Genomic DNA, 27,529 nt, shown 5'->3' with positions numbered 1-27,529 from the left:
TAGTGGGAATTTACAGGCAGTTGTTGAGCTTGACTTTTTTAGACGGATATACAAACTTCATATTATTTATATTATTTTGCTAATACAAAACACCTTCGATCGGCTTCTTGATAAGGCAGACACGTGCCCTGTACGGTTTCCACTTTTGTGTATGTGCAGCTATATATTGCGTTACTATAGTAGTGTACATTAAACGTACAACACTATTATATATATATATATATATATATATATAATAAAATACTAAGTTCAAGTTATTTAATGGACTCCATATTTATACTTGTAAAAAGTAAATGATAAAAAAATGATTTTTGTGATTTATCTCTAACAGATAGTCGTATACAACTTTTTGTAGAGCTTTTTAAGTTGTACATTATTGTAGTACTTTATTTTGATCTATCTCGTAAGATTCGGTCAGCGTTTTCAATGCGTCAATAATGTGTTTATTTTGGTACTTTTTATGACATCACATTAGACACCTTTAAATTATCAGTGGTTCATTTAGCATGTATTATACATATATTTTCCTCTTGGATTACTAACTATTTAATAAATCGCATCGAAATCAGTTCCGTAGTCATAAAGATCGTAGCATAACAACAACAGCCTGTAAATTCCCACTGCTGGGCTAAAGGCCTCCTCTCCCTTTGAGGAGAAGGTTTGGAACATATTCCACCACGCTCTTCCAATGTGGGTTGGTGGAATACACATGTGGCACAATGTCTATGAAATTTGTCACATGCAGGTTTCCTCACGATGTTTTCCTTCACCGCTGAGCACGAGATGAATTATAAATACAAATTAAGCACATGAATCAGCGGTGCTTGCCTGGGTTTGAAACCGCAATCATCGGTTAAGATGCACGCGTTCTAACCACTGGGCCATCTCGACTCTGAGAAAGATCGTAGCATACATAGAAACAAACAGCGTGAAGTGTCTTTGTCTTTCAAATCTAATATATAATATTAAACTCCAGTTAATTCTTACATATCGTACAAGAGCGTTATATGTATATAATGTATGCCGAATTGTTTTATGTAAATGTACTGATCAGGTTTTACTAATATCATATATTTATAAAGGAATGCTTGTCAGGAAGACTACGGTATATCGTTATGTCAGAAGCGTTAATAACGTCGACGCAAGGTTCAATTTATGTAACAAAAACTTATTTAACATTTAATTAAATAGTTTAATGTTATAAGTCAATACATTTATAACACTAACAGTGTTGTCTGCATAATAATTACAAAACGTACATTTACAACGATGAATTTATTAAAATATATTTTATTTAAATAGGCTTTGAATAATATATATGAAAAATCCATTGCCTGCAGTGAAATTCTATAACATTTTATATATGTGTGTATTTTATTTTATATATTCTACTGTATTAATGATGTAACAAAAACTCTTATTAAGATTTATTTACATTTCACTTCTCATCTCACAAACACGTCACGCTAGTGTTCTGCAGTGAGTTTCGAATTTCTTATTCCAGAATAACTTTTCTGATACAAAAGCACACTATAATAATGATATGATAACCGTTTAAACCATTACTTACATTGCCTTTGTGCCATTCAACTAAGATTTTATCCGCTGTGTCTGGTACACTGGCTAACTCAGTACTCAATTGCTGTTCGACGGTGAAATTATGTAAAGTTAACGATTTTTTTATACTTTTGATATGAGAACAGACTTTAATCTCTTTGGTGTCTCACCGGGCTATGTGTGTGTAGGATGAGTGAAGGTAACGCACACTACAACATCAGCTCTTGAAGCTACATCGACGGCAAGCGTTGTGCTGATTATAATTGATTCCCATCAATTTTCGAATCAAAAGTCACACAAACCCGAAAAGTACCGACAACAATAAACGTCAGCTTTTATTTCTATCTCTCTCTATCAGGTCTTAGAATATGCAATAGTGAATATTTGAAAACATCCTTACAATATGAATATAATAGCAATATGATGCACATCCAAAAAGATACATACGCCATTAGGCTTATTAATAAAAATAACGTTTTAGTATCAGAATAAATCAAATACGTTATTTGTTTTATTAGAACCATTATTCTCTATATACGTCAAATGTGACGGAATAACACGCGTCTTAATCCAAAGTAACCGATCAAACTGGATATAACCAGTTATGAGCGGAAAATATATTCGAAAATCATTATAAAAACTTCGTATTATAGTACCAATGTTTGAATTTTTGTAATACATGCAGATTGTTTTTTTTTTTTCAATTTGTTTTCGTTGATTTATTAGTCAAATATTGCGAATAAATGCAGACTATACAATTTGTATGAACATATGAACAATACATTTATAGAGAAACATTCAGTTCTAAACTGACTTCAAATATATACTTGAATGTATGCTTCGAATGAAAGCTATATTCAGATAATAATTTAAATCTGTTCATAGACAAAAATATATGTCTACAATAATTATACAAATGGGAATTTAATTTAGGTAACATTATATTAAAGTAAATAGAAATTTAGGCATTCACTCGCACCCTTTTTCCATAATTAATTATTTCTAGAACATTTACGATACCTTACCAGATATTTAACCACGCTATGTATATATATTTTAAAACGGATATTAAAGATGGCGTAAATATGCTGACTGGAGGGTTGCGCCATCATAAACCGTTATATTTAGTTCGATCCTTACTGTATCCGTACAAAGCCGGGATGCTATAGTCAGACCACCTGATATGGATGGTGGTGATGATAAGTGATCACCGTTCATAACAATGGCGTTAGAAATATTAATCATTCCTTTGTTTAGACGTTATGTCCCTTGTGCCTGTAACACTGACTCACTCACCCTTCAAACCGGAATAACTTCAACAAAACTGAGTACTATTCTTTGGTGGTAAAACATATGAGTTGGTGGTACCTACACGAGCTTGGACAAAGCCCTACCATCAAGTCAAAGTTATTTATACCACTAAGTAAGTATATATTAATCTCAATGTCATATTAAATAGAAAAAGTTTGGAGGAAACAAATATAATTAAAATCACCTTGATTTTACAATTGTGCCTTTTAATTATATAATTAATATATCTTATTAAATTTTTAAGATAATTTTCAGATCAGTCACCGTAAAATGATATGCATAATACCTCTTTGAATTTCTGATTGTCAATTTACGTATGAGTAACTGCTTCAAAATCAATAAATATTCAAGTAGGCTTATAAATAATTTGTGAAAAAAAAAACACCATTTCGAATAGTTGATTACACAGAGAAGATTATTTTTACTCTTTTCTATGTTTATTACATAATATGTCAGAGAAGTACAATTAAATTTATATGTATCCTGCCTAAAAAAAGTCCACGCTTTTTTATCTGTAATATTGTGTTGAGTGATATGCCTTATTTTTCAATGTATTTTTGACATGACCTTTAAATTATTTAATAGGCCCAGTAAAAATAACCGTGGAATTACTACTTTTATATTTTGTAAAAGTAACTGTATATTTGGAAAGTTTACACAAAGACCTACCACTTAAACTAAACAGACTATGATCTCAGATAGTTCTCATAAAGTGCTGTCCATTGGTACCATAAGAAATTATTAATATTTCCTACTACATACTGTATAAAAATATTAAAAAAAAAGAAAATTAAAATTATTACGAACACATATGTACACGTGTTGTATCATATGAAAGCACCATCCGCCATATAAATAAATAATGCGCAATATTTATTATTAATAGTAAATATTGCATCAGTTGTCCGTTTAACATTTATATGTATTTAAGAGGTGACTATTTCCACTTCGATACATATAATACATAATAAGAATATAAGCACATAAAGATTGTGAAGGAATCCTTTTACAACCTGGATTCTTTCAAACGAGGCGTGAAAAGGCATTTGACTAGTGCAGTTTATTCTATCTAACTTACTAGCCATTTTAGTTTGGACTCCACTACAACCAAAAAATAGATAGATTAGAGTCACGCTTACCTTGTTTGTATATATAAATAAATAAATATCATAAATATTGGATAATATCACACATTCCCAATGTCAGAAGAGAAAGCATTTGTTTTATGAAAAATCAGAGTAACGACGTTACCACAAAACACCCAGACCCAAGACAACAAAGAAAATTAATTAACTTTTTCTACATCGACTCGGCCGGGAATAGAACCAGGAACCTCAGAGTGGTGTACGCACTACATGACCACAGAGGTCGTGAAATATATATTAATGAATAGAATATTTTACAAGTACGTTTTTAAAAGCCATTAAAAACAAATTTATCATAAATTTCTTGGTAAATATATCTGGCTGTTAAGAACGAAAAAGTTAAAACACTCGTCCAAGATGGCGCCTTTAAAACGACCGGTCGATTTCCTTACAGGTTTTTTCATGAACAGTTAGAAACCTGACTGTCCTGATTCGAGATAATGAAGGTTTTAAGAAAAAAAGTGGAGCACTTTTTTACGTAATGAGCGACCGTTGCACTCGCATTTTGATTTTCAACAGATAATTATAAGGTTTCGAAAGTTTGTAATATTTTTTTTTTTTTCGCAACGATATTCTCAACCCATACACATGTGGGGCAAAACATAGCGTTGTAACTTGTATCGCGATCGAAATGAAATCAGTTTTAAACTTTCTCATAAATAAACGTGTAATAAGGAACGATTTACTTGTTCTTGTTAACGTTTTAATTTTTTCTTTTATCGTCAATAATAAAAGCGACACAATTTCGTAATTAGTCAAGGCTCATAATTCCTTCAAATTTTATTCAAAATTACATAATCTTGATCGCATAACATAAATCCAAGACATATCCCAGATTTAGGATATATTCCTATGGTCAATCCCATGACCCAAAGTACTAAGAAATATCTTGATTTAGTGCCCGCACTTATCTTAATACAGTAAAGACAACTAAAGCTTAACTTACAATTTGATATTAATTAATAACATTAATATTAATTAATAACCTCTTAGATACTGATCAGAACAATATCGATCATCAAACAATCATCAATTTCGACATTTTTACAGAATTTCAGCCAAAAGTGTCAAAAATTCGAATATAAAAAATGAAAAACAAATTTCGGCCCATCCCTAGTAATTATATATGTCGATAGATTATGTGACCAGTGACCACCACATACAATATCTATGTAATTATTCTTAAATTTATGAACATCAAATAAATTACTATAATTATTTTGAAACTAATCTATCTATTAACTAACACGTGCTTAATAATGTACAGCCTCCAAAAGAATTAATAATGTTTTGATAAAAAGGTACGGTTAGTATAAAAATATTTATACTGATGTATCTGCTGTGTCATTGTGTCAAGACTTCGTTTCGAAACGACTATTTCCCATCTAAATATAGTTTAGTGACGCAGAGTCTAGTGAATATTTTTATGTCATTTGACGCAAGTCACATCTATACAAAGTACTACGGATAGCAACAAAAGTTTCAATTTAAACATTACATTTACATGGGAGAATCACTGCCCACGGATTTTTTGTAAAAAAACTGTTTTTATTGTTTTTTATAATGGTAATCATTTTTTTTGCTGACCGTATTTACAAAATAATATATATACGTTAAATATGTATTACATGAATGTTTTGATTCAGGCCTCAATGTTAAATGTTTTAATAACCATAATTATGTATAATTAATTTTATAATATTCAATATATGTATAAGTTTTTATCAAACACAACAGGTTGGCTTTTTTGGCACATAACATTTTTGGACAATTCAAAATATTTATAATATAATGTATTCTATGTATAATAAAACTCGTCCTTTTGTTTGTTAATATACCTTATATTTTATTGTATGGTATATAGGGATATAAATTATTTTGTTATGTAATACGGTTTTGATAGTTTTTGCGCTTATGGGTATCAACCCAGTGGTTAGAACGCGTGCATCTTAACCGATTATTTCGGGTTCAAACCCAGGCAAGCACCACTTTATATATGTGCTTAATTTGTGTTTATAATTCATACCGTACTTGGCGGTGAAGGAAACCATCGTGACCTGCCTGAAAACCTGCATGTTTATAATTTCATCGAAATTCTGCCACATATGCATTCCACCAACCCGCATTGGACCAGCGTGGTGGAATATGTTCAAAACCCTCTCCTTAATGAGAGAGGAGGCCTTAGCCCAGCAGTTGAAGATATATACAGGCTGTTACTTTACTTTTTTACGTAGCACCTGACTTATAGCATGTTTTGTGCCAGTGGAAACAATGTCTCGTTTAATGATAGTTAAAATTGTCTCACAGCGCATGTGTGGTTTATGCATGTAAGTGTCAAAGTTCATTTTGAAATTGATTTATAATTATTATTTATTACATGCATACATTGTTGTTTTATGGTGTAATACATAGTAAGGGGAATTTTTATGTCGCACATCATTGAGAACAGAATAAACGCAGTGATTTGCATTTCTTTTTAACCGACTTCTCAATTCGACGGTTATTTTTTTATTTTTGTTACCTCAGAACTTTCTACTTTTATATCAGTGATTAGGAGACGGACTAATGGGGGGGGGGGCAATTGGTAACACTGACGCTGTTAGTAACATTACCCATTCCTTACATCACCCCAATGAGCTAACCTCGGGAACTTATCTGTTTTATCCCTTCTAACTGTGGTTACCCTAACTTACTCATCTTTCAAAATAATTGGGTATGGATGATACCTATCCAGACACGCGTGGCTTGGCTGTCTACGATTGTAGGGCCATATACTTATATAATTATCATATCATATAGTATATATATTTAATATAATACTACTTTTAAATTGCCTACCTACTAATCCTACCTCAAATACCTTTAAATTAAGATTACATTAAATGTAAAGGTAGAACCATTAATGTTCTACATTTACACTTCACATATCGCTATGTAATAGCCTATAGAAATCAGCCGAAGCTTCTCCGTAATAAAAGGCGTATTTCCGAAGAAGGTATATATCTTCGTGTTGATAAATTTTGAGGTAAATTGCCACAGACAAACATATATGAATATAATATGTAAAAGGAATAAGGATATTTTTCCGATTTTCTTTAAAAGTAAAATGTATATATATGATTGTATGTATGTATCACTTTGAAACTAGCATCGCTAAATAGAATAACAAAAAGTGTTCAAGTAGCTTGAAATATATATTATTTTCGATTTGCAAAGCAAAATTTTCCCTCCAAAATCTATTTAATATATTTGACATAAATACATACATGAAGGAAAGCTAATTATGATGAATAATTTTACTCTAAACATACCTATGCATAGTATTTGAAATATTTTTATAACCAATTTATGTCACACAAACTTTATTCATAACTATATTTTACCCGTGGCTTTGCGCTCGTAGAAAATATGAATATATATACAAACTAACTTAAAATATTATATTGATGTATGTGATTACCTCTAGACCATTGATATCCCAAATTTCATTAAAATCGGTCCAATAGTTTAGGGGTGAGAGCGAAGCAGACAGACATTTACTGTAGCATTTATATTATTATAAATGATATCAACATATAAACGTTTATTTATGAAGGCAACACCGCCTTAAGTAAATATAAATATATATCTTATTGAAATGAGTTCTGAGTATTAGTATTGATTATTAACTCAGTTATAATCTTTTACATACAACGCAACATTTTTTTTTATTATTATATTATAAACAATTCAAGGACAAAACAGTTTTCATTTGCGCGTGCATAATTATAACTGCATAAAAAAATAAATAATTTACATACAAAGTTATTTAATTATTTTCAGTGTTAATATATAAAAGTGATGGCACAGTGGATGGAAGGGTTGGATCTTAACGATCGCGGTTCCAAGTTTATTTCTTGTTAGAAATACTGTTACATTTAAAACGATGATATTATGTACACTTACATGTGTACACAAATATAAGACCTCTTTGTTCCAAAATGTTTACTATATAGTTGATTTATATCCTGGATTCAAATTATGTTATCTATGCTAATATTACATATGTGAAAGTAACTCTGTCTGTCTGACTGTCGTTCTTTCACTACCAACTCTGAACTTGATCCGAATTTTATGATATTTGGTATGAAGCAAATATAAACTTCAAAGAAGGATATAGGTTACTTTTTTAAACAAACATTTAAAACGCGAGCGAAGCCGCTGGCGACCACTAGTTATATATATAATCTGAATTGTATTGATGCAGAAGGCCTCTTCTATAGGATGCATTTGTAATGGATTTTATGGTTTCTTTAATGCACGTAGCATACAAGACTATAATAAGAGGAAAATAGTTTAACTATGAGGCTTACAAGACACTTACCGGTTACGCGGATCTCTTCCAGGTAACTTCCATTCAGAGTTTAAGGAAACGAGAAAATCGATCATAGTGTGCATTTATTCTATGCTTATAACTGTCAACTGTTAAGGTTAGGGTTATGAAATTTGGTGAATAGGACCGTTTTATTGAGTAGACACTAAGGAGTTTTTAAAACTCTAAGGAGGTGAAATTGATGTTGAAATTTTGTATGGAAATCCGTCGTTTTTAAGTAAGGAAAATAAATCTTTAAGAGGAATGAGGAACATATTGTTAGGAAGTTCTTGAGCATAGATGTGATGGATATAGAGGTAAAGGACGACCAAAGAAACGATCGATGGATTCTGTGAAATAGGATACGGTTACAAATAATGATACTTTTGAAACGACTCCTGACAGAAAAGTATGGAAGAAGACATACTACGCCGATCCCAAATAAAATTGGGACAAGGGCTGGAGGATGATGAACAAACATCTTTATTTTTAGATTACTGATTAGAAATGAATATATACTTATTAATACGTTTCTGGATATTCTACCTCAAGCTGTGAAATACACCAATGTGGTATACAAAGAGGTCTTAAATTAACGATGTTACGTTACGGTTTTAGCTTATCCGTTAATATATTTAACTTCCACGAAAAGAACCGCGGGCAAGCGCTAGTCTTATATAGCTAAATAACACATAGATATTCAATTGCAATATATATAATAAGATTATGCCTATGATACTCACTTGTTGTACCACAATGTCCAATGGCTGACCAGTTTGCAGCTCCTCTGACGGCCGTCTCGTCGGTCGAACTGCGTATTCTCTTTCTCCAATAACCTTTAACAATTAAAAAAGCTTTAAATATACATTACTTAATTATTATTGTGTGTCTGTTTAGAGATTGTGTGCTTTTATGTATTTACAGGTACCAGGTATATAGTCTTAGTTGCCCTTTTAAGATCTAGAATGATCTTTATTTCTGTTATATTCTCTTTGGGGTCAGTTTGGTATGTGGGTAAACAGGCATGTGATCGTACGAAAACATTTTTTTTTTAATATAACACCGTCATAGCTAAAGTATTTATATATTACGAAACTTCCTCATTAGCTCTGTGAAAATCGCATCAAAATCCGTTCAGTGGTTAAAAATACTTTGGAAGACTTAAAAGCTCAAACCTAATGTTTCATACTATTTATAAAATGTACAATATATGTATATATGTAAGGAAAAGTATCTTAGGCTGGTATTGAAATATATATTTTTTTTTATTTTTACTGTAAGGCAAACTGATGGCTCCATAAATATATGTCAGTGGCATTAAATTATTTAAAAACTATTTATGTCAAATCTAAGAATTTCAATTAATACCTATGATTATTAGTCCATTAATGGTACGTTTTAAACCATAACCTATTTCATTAAAACGATCTTCAGTGGAATTGGATCTCACTCGTTTCTAATTTCAGTTCCGTTCGACGAATCAGATAGCAGCCACTGCGCATGCGCGGGAACGACCAATCGGATGATGGTGTCAATTGAAAACAACATGGCCGATTGTAGATATTATTGGCTTGTTGATATTTTTAGTTTATTGAAGTTTAATTGAGCATAGCTTGTTAATTTATAACAAGATCCACTTTTTTGGGTTTTATTTACACAAGTTTTTTTTTACTAATAATAGAAATACTTCTTTAAATTAATAATGTTACTATTTATCTATCCAATTGAATCTTAAGCTTGTGACAACATACTTTAAATTAATTGATTAAAAAATATTCTGTAACGAATAGTTAAACTAGAATAGATTTAATAATAACAAAAAGACAAAAATTTCAACCGATTTCCTTTGTATTGCCCCACAGCGTTTTTCTTTAGCTATTGTATGTAAAACGAGGTACGTAATAGGTCGCGACACGCATTGCGCATGCGCCGGTCAAATGTCAACGGTGGTGACAATGGCGGGAAAACGTTCGTCGCCGTAAAGCCTTCGATTTCAACGAATATTATGTTGGTAACTTGGTCATTATATAAAAAAATGTTGCCTTGATAAAAAATAATATAAATATAAAAACTTACGTAGGAAGGTACCTTTATTTTTAATAACGCAGTAATTATATAAACGCAGCTTATTTTTTTTTATAGCATAAGCATAATTGAAGGTCTTAACAATTTGCATATGCGTATTCATATTTATGCAGTTATTTTTTTTTTAAATCTTTTATTTTAATTTAAATAAAAAGTTTTTAATGTGCATCTTTAACGTTAATGACATTTTTATTCCTTTTAAGTATAAAAATTGGCTGTTCCTTCTTTATTTTTATAATTAGGCATAATAATTAATGTTAACTCAGCATTTGGATCCAGATACAGTATGAAAAAATATCAAGCTGTTGAAAATAAATTTTATATTAGTTGCATGTTATGACGTTCGAATTCTAAATTTATTTAAATTTGGAACAGAATGTTACAATAGTGTAATTATTACTATCGGCGTGCATAAGGATGAGTGACGTGCTTACAAGAGTTCTTAGTGTGCGTGAGAACACAGAAAAAATACGAAATAGATTATATTTCTTAGGTTTTTTTTTTTTTAATTTATTAATACGGTGTAATGAAAAGCAATAATTTAAACAGCCACGATTCATTTACGGTACGATTTTTAACTAAGTATCTTCTATAAATTTTGAAGTTAGGAATTATTTTTGAATTGTACTTTTTTTAGATTAACTGTTTTGAATAAGAATATCATTCAATTTTTTTGTTAAAAATACATATGAATTACATGGAATTTTGTATTCGATCCCTTTCAAAATATGACCATATGGTTAATGAACAAATTGTTATAAATCTTAAAGCAAAATAAATGACAATACCGTTCAACAACAATATTAATTTATTTGTTTAATTTAAATTATAAATACCTTAGGTCACATTGATATACAGTTTATTTTTAAAACACGAATTAATTAATTTGCATGAAATATTACTTTAATCACGGTAAATTGCCTTGTAACTTTGAAACATGAAAAATTATTCAAAATAAATATTATATTTATTTTTAAACTAAGCTGTGTATTGAAGGAAATAAATAATAATCGATGTTTAATTAAAATTCTCTATAATGGAGAGCGGATCTTTGAATTAAAAAATTACTCGTATGCCCGAGAAGTATGTTAAGAATGTTGCAATGTAAATTAACTGTTTAATTAATAGCTAGCTCTCTAGGTATCACTGACGGGTTCTTAAAGCTAACTCGACACACTTCATACGAGTACCTAGTACTCGTTTCTGCCTCATTCATGCTACCCTGGTACTCATTGACAAGCAATCGTTCTTGAATGCTCTAATTCTTGTCTATTAACATCAATACATTTTTGTTTTCTTGCAGCCTGAGTGAAATCAACAATAATTACTGCCTGGAATAATATATCTTATACAACATAGATAGATAGATATTTTAAATATTGGAATTGGGACACCATTCTGTAGTGACATGTATACAGTTTTGCATTATTAATAAATAAATAAAATAGGCTTGCTATATAAAGCGATCTTATTGACTTCTACCGCACTTATACTGCCCTGGTACTTCTAAAATAAATCAAACGGTCACATATACAACGCGCCTTTATTAGTTTTTGCTATACTTACTAACAACTATCCTTTTACTTCTTTTTACCTTTGACTATTATTTTATTAACATAAGAATTAATAAAATTAAATGCTTTAAATATATAACAAATATGAACTAAAATTAGTTACTGTATAAATCTTGACCGCGTGGAATGGTGGCAGGAATTCATTTGTCAAGAAAAATTTTACTTCTTGACAAATGACAATAGTTACTTAATTGACAAATGACAATAGTTATGGAATCTCTAATTACTGCCTAGTAAATCAATAAATCAAACAGGCACCTATACAACGCGCCTTATCATTTTCTGCCTCATTCATAGTGCCCTGGTACTTTTTGATAAAATAGAAAAAAATATTCAAAAAACTATCATCTATTGGCAAGAAATAGGTAGGTAGGCATTCTGATCCATAAATTCCTAACCAATGGTAGCTTCAGAATTAATTTTGACATAGTTTGACTATATGAATAATTAAATACACACTAGTATTAGCATTACCATCCCGGTTTCATCCGGATGAAATTAGAATTTTCATTTACTTTACGATCTATTTTTTGTGTTGATTAAATCGACACAAAAAATATCCTCGAAATGTGTTCAACATTCAAGAAGTTCAGTTATACACACATATACACGTATAGAAGGTATATACATACATGTATATGTGTTACCAATGCTGTACAATTTAATTCTAAGCATATATGTATTTAGGTTCACATATATTGTAAGGTAAGTAAGCAAAATTGGTTACTTTTGCATATTTAATAGCCTCGCGTCCCGGGCCTTTCAATCCGAGGCCCAAGTCTTGCGTGCCAATGCTAACTCTGTACATTTGCATAGTTTATTATAATTAATATACTAAGTCTGTTATACAATTTTATTATAAATAAAGTATTGAAAACAAACCGAGATAGTCCCGTGGTTAGAACGCGTACATCTTCACTGATGACTGCGGGTTCAAACCCAGGCAAGCATCACTGAATTTTCAATTACACTGTATTTATAATTCATCTGGTGCTCAGTGGTGAAAGAAATCACTGTGTGAAACCTACATATGCTTAATTTCATCTAAATTCTGCCATTTTAATCCACCAGCCCGCATTGAAGTAGCGTGGTGGAGTATGCTCAAAAACTTTTCCATAAAAGGAGATGAGGCCTTAGCTCAGCAGTGGGAAATTTACAGGCTGTATTAGATTGTTATTGAAACTTTGGTATTATGTTAAAATATAATATGTCGATAACTAAAATGGTAGTTTGTTCGATGAAAATATATTTTGATTTTATTATAATTGATCTCATAAGTCCTGGGCTATTCGGAAATGACGAAGTTATCCAAACTCTAAAACATCATAGACTTTTAAATTAGTAAAATTAGCCTGCGTTCAAATTTTAACTAATATATTTAACTTAATTTTCGAAACGTCACAGACAGACGTAAATACTTTCGTATTTATAACAGATACCCTTCAGTCGCTGAGGTTAGAGTTCAATGCTAAGTGCGGCATTACCGCGCTAAGTTACAGGAAACATCGAGACTAGACTTTTGTTATTGTTAAATTACACCTCTCGGTAACCTGGCCTCGTTACGTTTCGCAATTTTCAAGTAATTCCAGTGTATCGTAGGAAATGAATGCGCTCGAGCACGCGATGGTCCCGCCCAGCCACTATGCTACACTGATTTGACTTCGGGTGTTATTTATTGCATCTTAGCAATCAATTACCAGATAAATACATACTACGCAGACATGTTTTTTACTAGTTTTTATTGCACGTCTAGTTTCTTGGGTATGAAGCTGGTGATTATGGGTTCAAATGCCAGGCCCCCTATTCGACAGTTTATCGCAATTGAATCGAAACGTAATAGTTGCCGTTCAGTATTCTACCTATTTATTTATTTATGCTTTATTGCACCAACTGCTCTTTTTTTAATTTTCTTTTTTGTATAGGTTGGCGGACGAGATGGTAAGTGGTCACCATCACCCATAGACAATGAAGCTGTAAGAAATATTAACTATTCCTTACATCATCAATGCCACCAACCTTGGGAACTAAGATGTTATGTCCCTTGTGCCTGTAGTTACACTGGCATACTCACCCTTCAAACCGGAACACAACAATACTGAGTACTGTTTTTTGGCGGTAGAATAACTGATGAGTGGGTGGTACCTACCCAGACGGGTTTGCACAAAGCCCTACCACCAAGTATTATTATTTATACCCAAGGATTAATATTTAAAAAGTTGCATTGTTGCCACAATGATCTTATGGCTAAAACAGCAATCTCTTCCAGGCAATGTTTGGTCAGAGTAATAGTTGTAAAACAAACTTGGGATGAAGTTCAACAATTTTGACAAATTATATACATATAATATAGCATATAAAACATAATAATACACATATAACTATAAATAAATCCATACGTATAATATAATACAGAAATGACCAAACTATCATTTTTTTTATACTAAGTAAGTGGTCACCACTGGTCTATAGACAATGGCGCTGTAAATATTAATCATTCCTTACATCGCCAATGATTTCGGGAACTACGGTGTTATGACCTTTGTGGCTGTAATCACTGTAGTCACTACCTAAATCAGAACAATACAGAATACTCTCATTGGCAGAAGAAAGTCTGATGAATGATTGGTACCAACCCAGACTACCAAACCAAGTAATACCAATTCTACAAACACGAGCCAGTTGCGGTTCGAAGTTGAATTAGAATGTATATAAGTAATTGTTATAAATAAGTAGAATTACTCTTAACTTATGATTAATCTCAGGTTTATTTTTTTGATTAATAGTTTAAATTGAAATTCAAATATCTTTATTATTTGTGGAATTGACCCTTAGCTAACTAGTTCACTACATTTATGTATTTATCGTTATAACTATGTTTATGTTTAAATAAATAATAAGAGTCAAGATGGCCCAGTGATTAGAACTCATGCATCTTAACCGATGATTGCGGGTTCAAACCCAGGCAAGCACCACTGTTTCATGTGCTTCATTTGTCTTTATAATTCATCTCGTGCTCAGCTGTGAAGGAAAACATCGTGAGGAAACCTGCATGTGACAAATTTCATAGAAATTCTGCCACATGTGTATTCCACCAACCCGCATTGGAACAGCGTGGTGGAATATGTTCCAAACCTTCTCCTCAAAGGGAGAGGAGCAGCAACCTTTAGCCCAGCAGTGGGAATTTACAGGCTGTTGTTGTTGTTGTTGTTGTTGTTGTAAATGATAAATTACTATTTGTGTTATTTTGAACACATTATAATTTTTAATCTGTACCAAAAATACATACGAAAATAAAAAAATAAAGAAATCACTTCAGCGTGTATTCGTATAAGAATAAATAGTAAATCCTGTTAGGTTATCTAATCAGATAAAACACAATAATATTCTCATATTAATAAATTTTTATCTGATAAAGCCGACGCGTCCGTGAGCCGTGCTCGCTCTTAACGATTCGCACTTGACTAACTCATTATAACCCGATATATACATTGACTGTGCACGCGACCTTTTTTATGGTATAGGTTGGCGGACGAGAATTTGGGCCATCTGATGGTAAGTGGTCACCATCACCCATAGACAATGACGCTGTAAGAAATATTAACTATTACATCGTCAATGTGCCACCAACCTTCGGAACTAAGATGTTATGTCCCTTTTGCGTGTAGTTACACTGGCTCACTCACCCTTCAAACCGGAACACAACAATACTGAGTACTGTTATTAGGCAGTAGAATAACTGGTGAGTGGGTGGTACCTACCCAGACGGGCTTGCACAAAGCTCTACCACCAAGTAGACCTTGTACGCGTTTGAATTTAACAACAAAGAATATTATTGTAGCCTAAGTTACTCCTTATTATATCAGTTATCTGCCAGTGAAAGTCCCATCAAAATCGGTCCAGCCGTTCCAGAGATTAGCCGGAATAGTGACAGAAAAAATTGTAAAAAAATGTTACTTTGGTATACATATGTACCGTGTATACATATTGAGTAAAAAGGGCTATTTTAACATTACAAACAGACTCCAATTTTATTATTTGTATGTACAGATTTTATATCAAAATAATATTTTTATTTGTGTTGGCACACTTTACTAGTCGAACTTAGTGCGCTTTTTTTTATTATCAATTTTCCATTGGCCTGTTTTCCTTTGGTGCATTCGAACTGATATTATAAATATGAAAGTCATTTTGTTTGATGGTAACACTATAACGTCGCAAATACTCAATTAAATATACATAAATATATGAAATTTGCAAAGGTGATCCAGGTTACAAAAAAATCTATAACTTACGTATTTAGCACCTGAAATACAGTTTTTTTTAAAGAAAAGTCTTCCATAATTTAAATTAACTTCTAATTTTTTTTCTATATGTTATAGGTTGGCGGACGCGCATATGGGCCACCTGATGATAAGTGGTCACCATCACTATAGACAATGACGCTGTAAGAAATATTAACTATTCGTTACATCGTCAATGAGCCACCAACCTTGGGAACTAAGATGCTATGTCCCTTGTGCCCGTGGTTACACTTGCTCACTCACCCTTCAAACCGGAACACAACAATACTGAGTACTGTTATTTGGCGGTAAAATAACTGATGAGTGGGTGGTACCTACCCAGACGTGCTTGCACAAAGCCCTACCACCAAGTATCTTACTATTGGTGAAGTCCTCATTGGATTCGACGACGATATCTTTATTGACTTGGTGCATTTTGCCATCTCTAGAAGTTTTCGCGCATAGTACCTTCATCGTTTGATAGTGTGAAAATGTACCAAATTGTCGATAAGAAAAAATAACGCATTGTCATCTTGATAAATATATAGTACAATGTAATTGTGTTTTTTATTTATTTATTTATTTATGTACCAACAGAATATACAGAGAATTATATACAAGAAAAATGTGTACATAGGGATAACTTATCTCTAACAAGAGATCTCTTCCAGAAACCCTGAATCTAGTGGAAATTATTTGTAGTACAGATTTATGGTGTAGGTACAATATCAATTAGTTTTATATTATAAAATTCAAGTAGACTTAACGATAAATTAATATATTACACACTAAATACAAATAAATACATTAATATATACCTATATATATACATATACACATATATATTATTATTATATACATATATATACATTCAACGTACATAGATACAAAAAAAAATATATATATAAATACATACATATAAAATAAATTAAACTTAAGTGGAAAGAAAGTGTTGCTTGACTCTGATTTTAAACGAATTTATTGTAACATTATTATAGAAAATATTATCGGGAAGAGAGTTCCATAGGCGAGCGGCAACAACGGAAAACGAGTTACCATAGGAAGTAGTATTAAAAAATGGTACCTCAAGAGTTTTCGACGCCACACATGCGCGTACTGGTCTTTCACGAGCAGGACAGAACAGAAAACGCTCATGTAGGTAATCAGGGCTACCATGTTTTAATATTTTAAAAAGAAGCGATAAAATGTGCAAGCTCCGGCGAAGTCGGATAGGAAGCCACTTTAACTGACGTCGATATTGAGAAATGTGATCAAATTTGTGCAGACCGTAAATGAAACGAATGCACAAATTTTGAAGTCTATCTAGTTTGTCAAGCAGCTCATCATTCGCATCAAGATAGCAAACATCAGCGTAGTCCAGGATGGGAAGAAGAAGGGATTGTGCAAGTAAAATTTTTGTTTTGAAAGGAAGGAAGTTCTGCAAACGTTTTAGAGAATGCAGAGAGAAATGGACACGTTTACTGACTTCGTTAACCTGAGCTCTCCATGATAAATTGCAATCTATAACTAGCCCCAGATTACAAGCTTGGTCACTATATGCAATTTTAGTTCCACCATAGACAATTGATGGTACAATATCCCAATTAATCTTGCTACGTAACTGTCTGGTACCTATTATCAATGCCTTCGACTTCAAGGGATTAACAAGAAGCCCAAAGGATGCAGCCCAGTTCTTAATTTTTGCAAGATCATAATTGATATCATGTATGGTCGAACACAGATTTGATAAGGTGGCGTGTCTATAAAGTTGTAAATCGTCTGCATAGAGATGGTAGTGAGAAGAAATAACTTTGGTAATTTCATTAATGAAGATTGAAAACAGAAGAGGAGAAAGTACGCCGCCTTGCGGAACGCCAGCAGAGAGATCAGCCCAGTCCGAGGAAGCCTCATCAGACTTTACCATCTGCCGACGACCACGAAGATAAGATTCGAACCAATCAATCACAGGCTGAGCAAAGTTAAGTGAGCGAAGGATACCAAGCAATACATCAAAGTCGACTGAATTAAAGGCATTGCTAAAATCGAGCAAAATGAGAATAGTAAACTCTCTTTTGTCCATAGCAAAGCGAATGTCTTCAGTGACTTTAAGCAGTGCGGTGGAAGTACTGTGACCGGAACGGAAACCGGATTGAAACGGACTAAGGAGATGATTATGTGTTAGGAATTCTGACATTTGCTTACGTACAACGTCTTCAAGGATTTTTGATAGGATAGGCAAAATAGAGATGGGACGAAATTGTGAAAATGAAGAGGGATTTGATATTTTAGGTAAAGGAATCACGTGTGCTAACTTCCAAACTGTTGGAAAGGTATTGGATTCAAAGGAAAAGTTTATAATGTGAGTAATAACAGGGTTTAAAGAGTCAAGGACAGGTATTAACATATCCCGACTAATGTTGTCATTACCAACCGCCTTGGAAGTGATAGACAGGATGCTTCTCTTGACTTCGCTCTCTGTGACTGTATGAAAATTAAAAGGAATACAATCAGGCGTGATGGCGTTCGCCATCTTTAACAATGTTTCAGCCTTCGTAGAGGCTGAAATTGTTAAAGGGGGAGTAGAAAAATGTTTATTTAGAGAATTCAAATCAAATGAATGTTGAGAAGATTTTGAGGGATTACCCACGCCTAAGGAGTTAAAAAATCTCCACATTTGTGAAGTGGTCAGTTTATCGATGGAGGAGTGGATGAAACGGCGTTTAGCATCTCTACACATCCTATTGCAGAGATTTCGCAATTTTTTGTACGTCGCAATATTGAGGTCAGTAGGTTCCCTTTTAGAGACTCTCTTGGCTTTATCACGTTTTGCCATCATATTTTTAATATTTTGAGTAAGCCAAGGTGCGGGTAGATGTTTTACCTTAATTTTCCTAATTGGAGCGTGCTTGTCATACAATTTTGTCAAAGATTCGTTAAAATAGGCCACCTTATCGTCAACATTCGTAAACGCATACACATTATTCCAGTCAATACTATTGGCGTCATAACATAAATTTGCAATATTTATATTTTTCATATTGCGTCTTAAAATTGTTTTGGTCTTGCGCTTTGAGAAGGAGAGTTTATAGCTAACGAAGAGTAAATCATGGAAGGAGAAAGGAGCTGTCAGCTGACCATGAGCTGACACACTGTGAGGGTTGGAGACAATAATGACATCAAGAAGAGACGGAGTACAATTAGGTGAAAAATGAGTTTCTGAGAGAGGAAGGATAGTATAATTAAAAGAAGACACGATAGATTTTAGATTTGTCGCTCTGTGATCATTTTTCACGAGACAAGTGTTAAGATCACCCATTATGATCACATGTTCATAAGAAGGTGAAAGTTTCACAAGAAGGTCTTCAAAGGTGTTAAAATAATTAATATTTAAGGAAGGACAATAGAGGACCCCTAAAAGGAGTTTAGTGTGATGGGAAGAAATTTCTATGAAGAGGTATTCAAGGATGTTAGGGGAAAGGTTTGATGATTGTTGTATTAACCGAAAGGATATATTATTTCGTAAGAAAATGCAAACACCTCCCCCTCTCTGAGAAACTCTGTCATTACGAATTAGAGTGAAATCCGGTAAAGTGTAAAGAGTCGAAGGAAGAGAAGGTTTTAACCAAGACTCAGAAACAAGGATACCGTCGACCTGCACGTTGCTAAATGATGCGAGAAAATCAGAGTAATGTGCCGGAATGCTTTGCGCATTTATATGTACAAAATTAAGACCATTAGAATTGCAGGAAAAGATAGAATTTAATTGTGAATCAACGGTCAAGCCTTCACTATCAAAAGATTGATTATGGCTAGAAACACTACGGAAATCATCAGAGGAGCATGAAAAGAAATCATCATTTATACAAGCATCACTTAAGTCAGACATATAGATATAAAATAAATATTAATATATAAATATATATATAATTATACCTTAAACTAAATAAAAGAAATAGTAAAAACAATTAAACGAAATAAAAATACTATTAATCACAAGCGATACAAATAATCTCCCACATTATTAGTCCCTGGCTTAATAAATACATAACAAAAAGAGAAACAAAGAAGAAAAAAAAAATAAAAATAAAGAAAATCTATATCTATGCTACATATCTACAATTATACATATGATGACACAAATATTTTGAAATTCTAGATAGTAGCTACAGAGTATAGACATTAACTAGATATCCATTTTAAAAATTTAAAATGCAAAGAAAAAGAAACAGCTGCTTATTCACCACAAAGATAAAAATTTTCAAGCAGAATATCCGAACGCTAATCCGCTGTCAATCGTGTTAATGTCAGTTGTCGCACGTCAGTGTTTTGACTGTTGTTCAAGTACCTTGTGTTTAGGTTAAATTGTACTGGTTAAAAACAATTTAAAGAATTTGACGAATTTTTAAACTACCGACTCGTACATAAGAAAAAAATAAGAGTAACATATTATTAATTGGCAGCTTAAAACCAACTACACGGATACAAATACATAGACACGGGTGACGTAATGAACGGCAGACAGCAATTATAGTAATATATGAGAAACCTTTACTTTGTAGTTACTTTAACCCGCCGAGATCTTGTCTTCTGGTCCGGCGCACTGGAAACTTGAGGAAACTTTTCGTAAAGATCCTTTAATTCGGCCGATGTAAGGATCTTTTTACGGCTTTTATCTGGAAGCGCCACAATGATTACTCCGTCAGATGTCCAGCAATTTTTCAAACCGAAATGTTTCCGAGCAGCAACGAATAATTCTTGCCTGGGCTTAGTCAAAAATTCCGATATAGTAACTCCAGACCCTTTAAGAGATGTTTTAGAGTTCCAAACTAGATTTCTGTGCTTTGTGGCAATAAAACGAACCAGTATTGGTCTTGGTTTTTCCTTCTTTGTGCCAAGACGATGGCAGATATCCAGCTGTGAAGAATCAATACTAGGCAGCTTTAATTCATTGTGCAACACGGATTGAATCTTGCTCTCCACTTGCTCGTCAGTACTCTCCGGCAGACCGTGAAAAAGCAGCACTCTGCTGCGGGAACGAGCTTCCTGCATATCAAAACCCACCGAGAGCAGCTCTAATTGCTGACGAAGCATACTAAGGGTCTTCCAGATTTCATCTTTGAAAGCAGCATAGTCCGAGGCGAGAGAACTAAAGTCTCCAAAGGTAGTGGTCGGTGGTTTAGTGCTTCCTTGTGCTTGTGTTGACAGTGAGAGCATTTTATCAAATTGATTCATGCGGGACTCGAACATTTTAACAATGTCATCCATGTTCTTGCTGAGTTGGTTATGTAAATCCATCGTGCTTGTATTAATGTTGAGAATTGATTGTGAACCAGGTAATGTGGGAATTTATATTAACTTTAACACTTCATGTAGTATTATTTGCAGAAAAATGTAATTTTAATTAAATAAAAACTTACGAGCAAAAATTTTTGTTTTTTATCTCAAGTAAACACAAAAATGTTGGTTTTTTTATAGCTATATAAGATGAAATTATGGGCTTCTCTATAAGGCACTAAAATATAAACGTATACATTAAAACATTCGTCTTCAATCGCTCTATTTATTGATGAAACCCATTAAAATCCGTTGCGTAGTTTAATATCTCATCGTATTTACAGTAGAAAACATATATTGTCACATATTTGTCCATCAACTCACAATGGGATGGCAAGGCGGAGTAAACTCGTAATATTCTGCTAATAGGAAAAATGAGGTGTTGACTGTAATAGTATAATATGAGAAAAATAAATTTCTGTATAAGTATTTTACAATTTCTAACAAATAATCTTGTCATATCATCATTACATAGCATAAAACAAAGTCGCTTACCGCTGTCTGTCCCTATGTATGCTTAGATCTTTAAAATTACCCAACGGATTTTGATGCGACTTTTTTTATTAGATAGAGTGATTCGAGAGGAAGGTTTTTGTATATAATATCTGACCAATATAGTAAAGAAACATAGATAATTTTAGAAGTTTCTAATGTTATGTCGTAAATAAATAATGTAGTATATTATTCGATACAAGATTTTATAAGTGATAAAAAAGCGTCGAGTTAATACCTGTTGACTTCCAAGCAGGATATATTAATTTAAATACAGTGTAAACTCTATATAACGACACTGAAGGGACTGTGCATTTTATGGCGTTATAGAGAGTGGTCGTTAAATGAAGAGAAGAAAAATCAGAATTCGAAAAAAAAGTTTATTTTAGTCTATTGTTAGTATTTATTTGAACGCTATTGCGTATACTCTGTTATTTTTGTCTGACGCCTTTTGCTGCACCAGTAATATTGTTGTATATTTTTAATTATTTTATTTATATCTGATATAAAGGAAGTAATTTTCCAATAATTTAGCTGCTTTCAGAACCTCTTTAACGCTCGGTGGAGGCTCAAGCTCATCCGTCTTATCTTCTTCATCTCTTTGTTCTTGAACCTCATTTCTCACTGAATCCAAAATTTCTATGTCTGTGAGTGAAGCCGTTGTAAGCAGGCAGTTGTCTACTTCGCTGTATGTTTAAAAATTTACCGTATTTCCTGCCATGTTGACCTGCTGAATCCACTCATTTAAAGGAAGGTCGTCGTCGCTATCAAACTCAAGTTCTGTTTCCACCTCATCAATCGTTGAATACATATGATAACGTTGTAATCCAGGACTACTACTTATTAGGCATGGTCACAGTCTACACGTGCAAGCAATCCCAATTTGTAAACAAATGAACGAATTTCTTAGAAAGTTCCTAAGGCGTGGTGCCGACATTGGAGTTTATTGAGGACTAGAATGATAAAGCGACAAAAGAACGTACAGAGATGCACAGTTTTTCTTAATTTTAGCAATTTCAAATTGCTAAAATTAAAAAAGGTACTTTTATTTCTCAATTGTTGTCGTTATTGAGAGTGAGTGTGATGCTATGTAGAGTGTCTCATTGTATAGAATACAAGCTAAACCAACTAAAACCAATTGATTTCGACGCTTTAGAGAGTTTGCCGTTAAATCGAGTGACGTTACATGGAGTTTACACTGTAATTGTATTTAACTAACTTAACTTTGTATTTTTTAAATGTTGAAAGAGAGTAACTACTGAGTTTCTTGCCGGTTCTTCTCGTTAGAATCCACTTTCCAAACCGGTGTTAGCTTCACTTAATTGTAAAATGACGATTCAAAAGTGCTTGTAAAAGCCTACTTGAATAAAGTTTATTTTAATTTTTTGATCAATATTGCACCCGCGCGAAGCCGGGTCGGGTCACTAGTTTTAACAAATTACCACAAATCATATGTGAAATTATAAATTACTTTACACAACACTAGATTTAACTTTCTAATATACCCAATATTTCTCCAAAAATACCGGTTTCTGAAGCTGCTTAACATAATAAACGATACGGCCACCCAATCAGCAATTGGTTGTTTATCATGTAATTTTTCATTTGTCAAACGTTGATTGGTTATAATATATACGTAAAAAATTAAAGCTCATGTCAAAAAGCATTGATAAATAAGGCATATTACTCAATACAAGATTATATTACAGATAAAAAATCTTGGACTTTGTATTTATTGATTTATAATTAGTATTAATAAAAATTTAATTGTATTTTACAGACACACTCTGTAATAAAGTGGTAATTAACTACTGTTTTTTGCCGGTTTTCTTCAGTAGAATCTACATTCCGGTGGTAGCATACTTGAATAAAGAATACTCTTATTTTGATTTGATAACGCTGTATATATTATTTTTGAATATACATAGATTTTTCCTTTAACGAATCCATATGTCATTTATTTATATATCATCATACTCGTATATATTGATTCTGATATGGCTCTATTTTGTATAGATAAAAATAACCGAGAGAAATTCCTTATATTACGATCTCTTTCTGATTTTATTACCGTGATGTAATTTCAGATTTCAGATCAGATAGAGTACTTCAGGCACCCAAATACTTGTAAAAATGTTTTTTTTTTTTTGCTTTTTTATGGTTCCTTACCGTAGGGAATGAACCCTTATAAGATTACTTTGTTGTCTGTCTGTCAGATCCTGTTTTTATTCAGGTATAAAATTTAACCTAATAACATATACTAAGATAGAAGATATGGCCGTTAATGTCGTTTATAAATTCGTAAAGGAAATCAAAACACAATATACCCTCTCGTTGACATAGTATCGTGAAAATTGACAGGAAGCGATATCTCGTAGAAAAATTCTCAAAATAAAAATCAGCATTGTAATTTTTTTTTTATAAGAGTGTATTTTGTAAATTGGCCTTGAGATATTTTAATCTTGTATTGATAAACGCCACCGCCCTGAATTAAGGAGTTACACTGGCTCACTACCGGCACATTGGAGGCGCATGGGCGCATTGCTGTACGCCACCGACATTATGAACTAAAGAGATACACTGGATACAGATAGATACATAGACACTACCGGCACAGTGGCGGTGTAAATAATGGCTAATCTTTGACGGCGCCATTGTATATGGTTGGTGATGATGATTCTATTCATATACAATTATGTATCTTATTAATTTGACAAAAAAACACACTGAGTTTCTTTCACCGGTTCTTCTCAGGTCAGGGTATTCCTTTTTCCGAATCGGTGGTTCTACGTGGCCTCTACGTTGAATAAAGTAGTTTGAGTTTGAATTTGGATATAAGTAACATCTTAGTTCCCTAATGGCTCATATATTTGACAGCGCTATTTTATATGGGTGGTGATGACCACTTACAACCCATGGTGTCCTATCTGCTAGGTAGCCTACCAATATCATAAAAAAAACAACAATTTATTATAAAAAGTATTAACAAACGACGTCATAAATAGTATTGTATATAGTTATAGTATTGTACATATGTATATTTCACGATAGTCTACGGTGTGTACAAAGTTGGGTATTACCGAATAGTTGTATAAAACTCCGAGATATAATTATATCTAATGTTTACGTCAGTCATTGAAGACATATTTGTTCGTCTGTTTAGCAATATTTTTATGACATATCAACAACATCCTTCTGCGTCATTGTGCTTAACTTCGTCTATTAATAAATAACTTACGTAGCTTAGACTATTAAATAATATTAGCCTTTGAACATACATATATATATTTTAAGCTATTAAATCGATGTATGTTTTCAAACAGCTATGTTTATTAGACGATAAATTTTACACAAGTTTATTGTGTATTTAACAAATGCTGTGAATAAGTACTATAAATGTGAAAGTAACTCTGTCTGTCTGTCGCTATCACGACCAAACCGCTGAACCGAATTTGATGATTTTTTTTCTGAAGCAAACTTCAACCAAGGAAGGACATAGGCTACTTTTTTTGCCCAACACGTGTCAACCAACAACCTAAAACGCGAGGGACAACGCGGGCAAGAATTAGTCACTACATAATATAAAACAAAGTCGCTTTCTCTGTCCCTATATCTCTATATGTATATGTATGATTAAATCTTTAAAACTACTCAACGGAATTTGATGCGTTTTTTTTAATAGATAGAGTGATTCGAGTGGAAGGTTTTTGTATATAATACATGGACAATATAATAAAGAAACACTGATAATTTTAGAAGTTTGTAATGTGATGTCGTAAATAAACTAATTATGTAGTACATTTAGTATCAGTATTGCACCCCTGCGAAATCGCTAGCAATAAATATGATAAAAAGATTTCCTAATTTGAATTAAAATTATTTATTTCATTATTAAGTCCTGGTTGCTCAATATATTTTTTTTTTGCTTTTAAATTATTTCAATACAAAAATAATCGTGAGAGTAAAATTCTATGCGATTATTTCACAAAAACATGCGAAAAATTAATTTTAATAATTAGAATCTTTATAAAATTACACGTTAAGTTAAGTTAACCTTAAACAAAATTATGTAGATAATAAATAATTATAGCGACCTTGATTTGAATGTGAAGCTTGCAGGTAATTGTTCAAAACTTCATTATTAAATTTTAAGCAATAATTACATTCGATGTTATCTTAGCCTAAAAACCATGACAACCGTTTTTTTTAAACGGGATTTCTTGGAGCGGTTGGTATCTTGGTGGTATCAGGCTGTATCTTATGAGTGATGTATTTCTTCTGAAGCCGATGAATAACAATAAGTACAGTATATATAAAAAATAAATATTTAAAGGGTTACACATATCGATTTGCAGTTTTTATAAAAGTACGGAACCACTCGTATATGAGTCCGACTCGAACTTCTATTTCAATGAGCAAAGAATGTACTACTTTCATATCAAATAATGTTACTTTTGTATTTAATTCTATGTATAAATATTATCTATACGGTACAAAAAGCGAGCAGCGTGCGCGCTCTAAGGGAAGCCTATTTACAGCAGTGGACTGCAGTGGGCTGATGATGTTACAAGAATTATTAACAATTAAATAGGCAAATACAAATAGGATAAGGGAACATTATCAAATTTCAATTTTCCCTTCAAATCCGAAATTGTTGACATTTCTTCTAAAATGAGTATTTGTTATAAAAGTTGAAGAATCTGTTTGTTCTGAAGCTAATACGAAACATAATTCCAGTAACAGATAGGCTATTTATCGAGGAAGACTATAAGCTATATACCATCACATTACGACCAATAGGAACTTCGCAAAAGTCATATATAGCTGAGCGAAGGCGGAAAAAGCAGCTAGTATCGATATTGCATGGCGGAAGGTAAAATAAAGTTATTAATTTTTTATTTTTGTTTTATGTTGTGACGTCTCGAATTATCATAATTGAAACTAAGATATCGTTTACAGAAAAAAAATAATTGTGAGATTGGAAACAATATAAATGAAATATATACAAATCAATCTTAATTACGACTGTTTTCCGGATTATTATAAAATCATGATAACGATAAAAAACTATTTCATGCTATTTATACCACGTTTATTTTTATCATAACATTTGAAAAATTAAATTAAATGTATTTTTTTAACAAAAATTTAAGAACATACACATTTACTTTGACTTGAAAACTAGAGACTACATTTTTTTTGCTTTTATTTGTGCCAAAAAGACACAGCAACAACAACAGCCTGTAAATTCTCCTCCTCCTTTGAGGAGAAGGTTCAGAACATATTCCACCACTGTCCCAATATGGTTGGTGATGCATGTGGCAGAATTTCTATGAAATTAGACACATGCAGGTTTCCTCACGATGTTTACCTTCACCGAGCAAGAGATGAATTATAAAC

At 32.4% G+C, this 27,529-nt stretch overlaps 1 protein-coding gene across 3 annotated transcripts in view; it reads right to left on the bottom strand.

Annotated features, from left to right (window-relative positions):
• The window catches only part of LOC124540300 (RNA-binding protein fusilli), a 121,604-nt gene that overhangs the window by 57,184 nt on the left and 36,891 nt on the right, over nucleotides 1–27,529 (bottom strand). For all 3 annotated transcript variants that reach the window (XR_006967130.1, XM_047117779.1, XM_047117777.1), the window contains exon 2: nucleotides 9,108–9,200. Coding sequence is in view for 2 of the 3 variants with exons in the window: in XM_047117779.1 (XP_046973735.1) it covers nucleotides 9,108–9,200 (93 nt within the window). In the remaining variant the exon portion in view is untranslated. The remainder of the gene's footprint in view (nucleotides 1–9,107; nucleotides 9,201–27,529) is intronic.

Source organism: Vanessa cardui, chromosome 24 (assembly GCF_905220365.1).
Source record: "Vanessa cardui chromosome 24, ilVanCard2.1, whole genome shotgun sequence".
Lineage (NCBI taxonomy): Eukaryota > Metazoa > Arthropoda > Insecta > Lepidoptera > Nymphalidae > Vanessa > Vanessa cardui.
The sequence above is the reverse complement of the archived record's forward strand: the minus strand, read 5'-3'. Positions and strand labels throughout refer to the sequence as shown.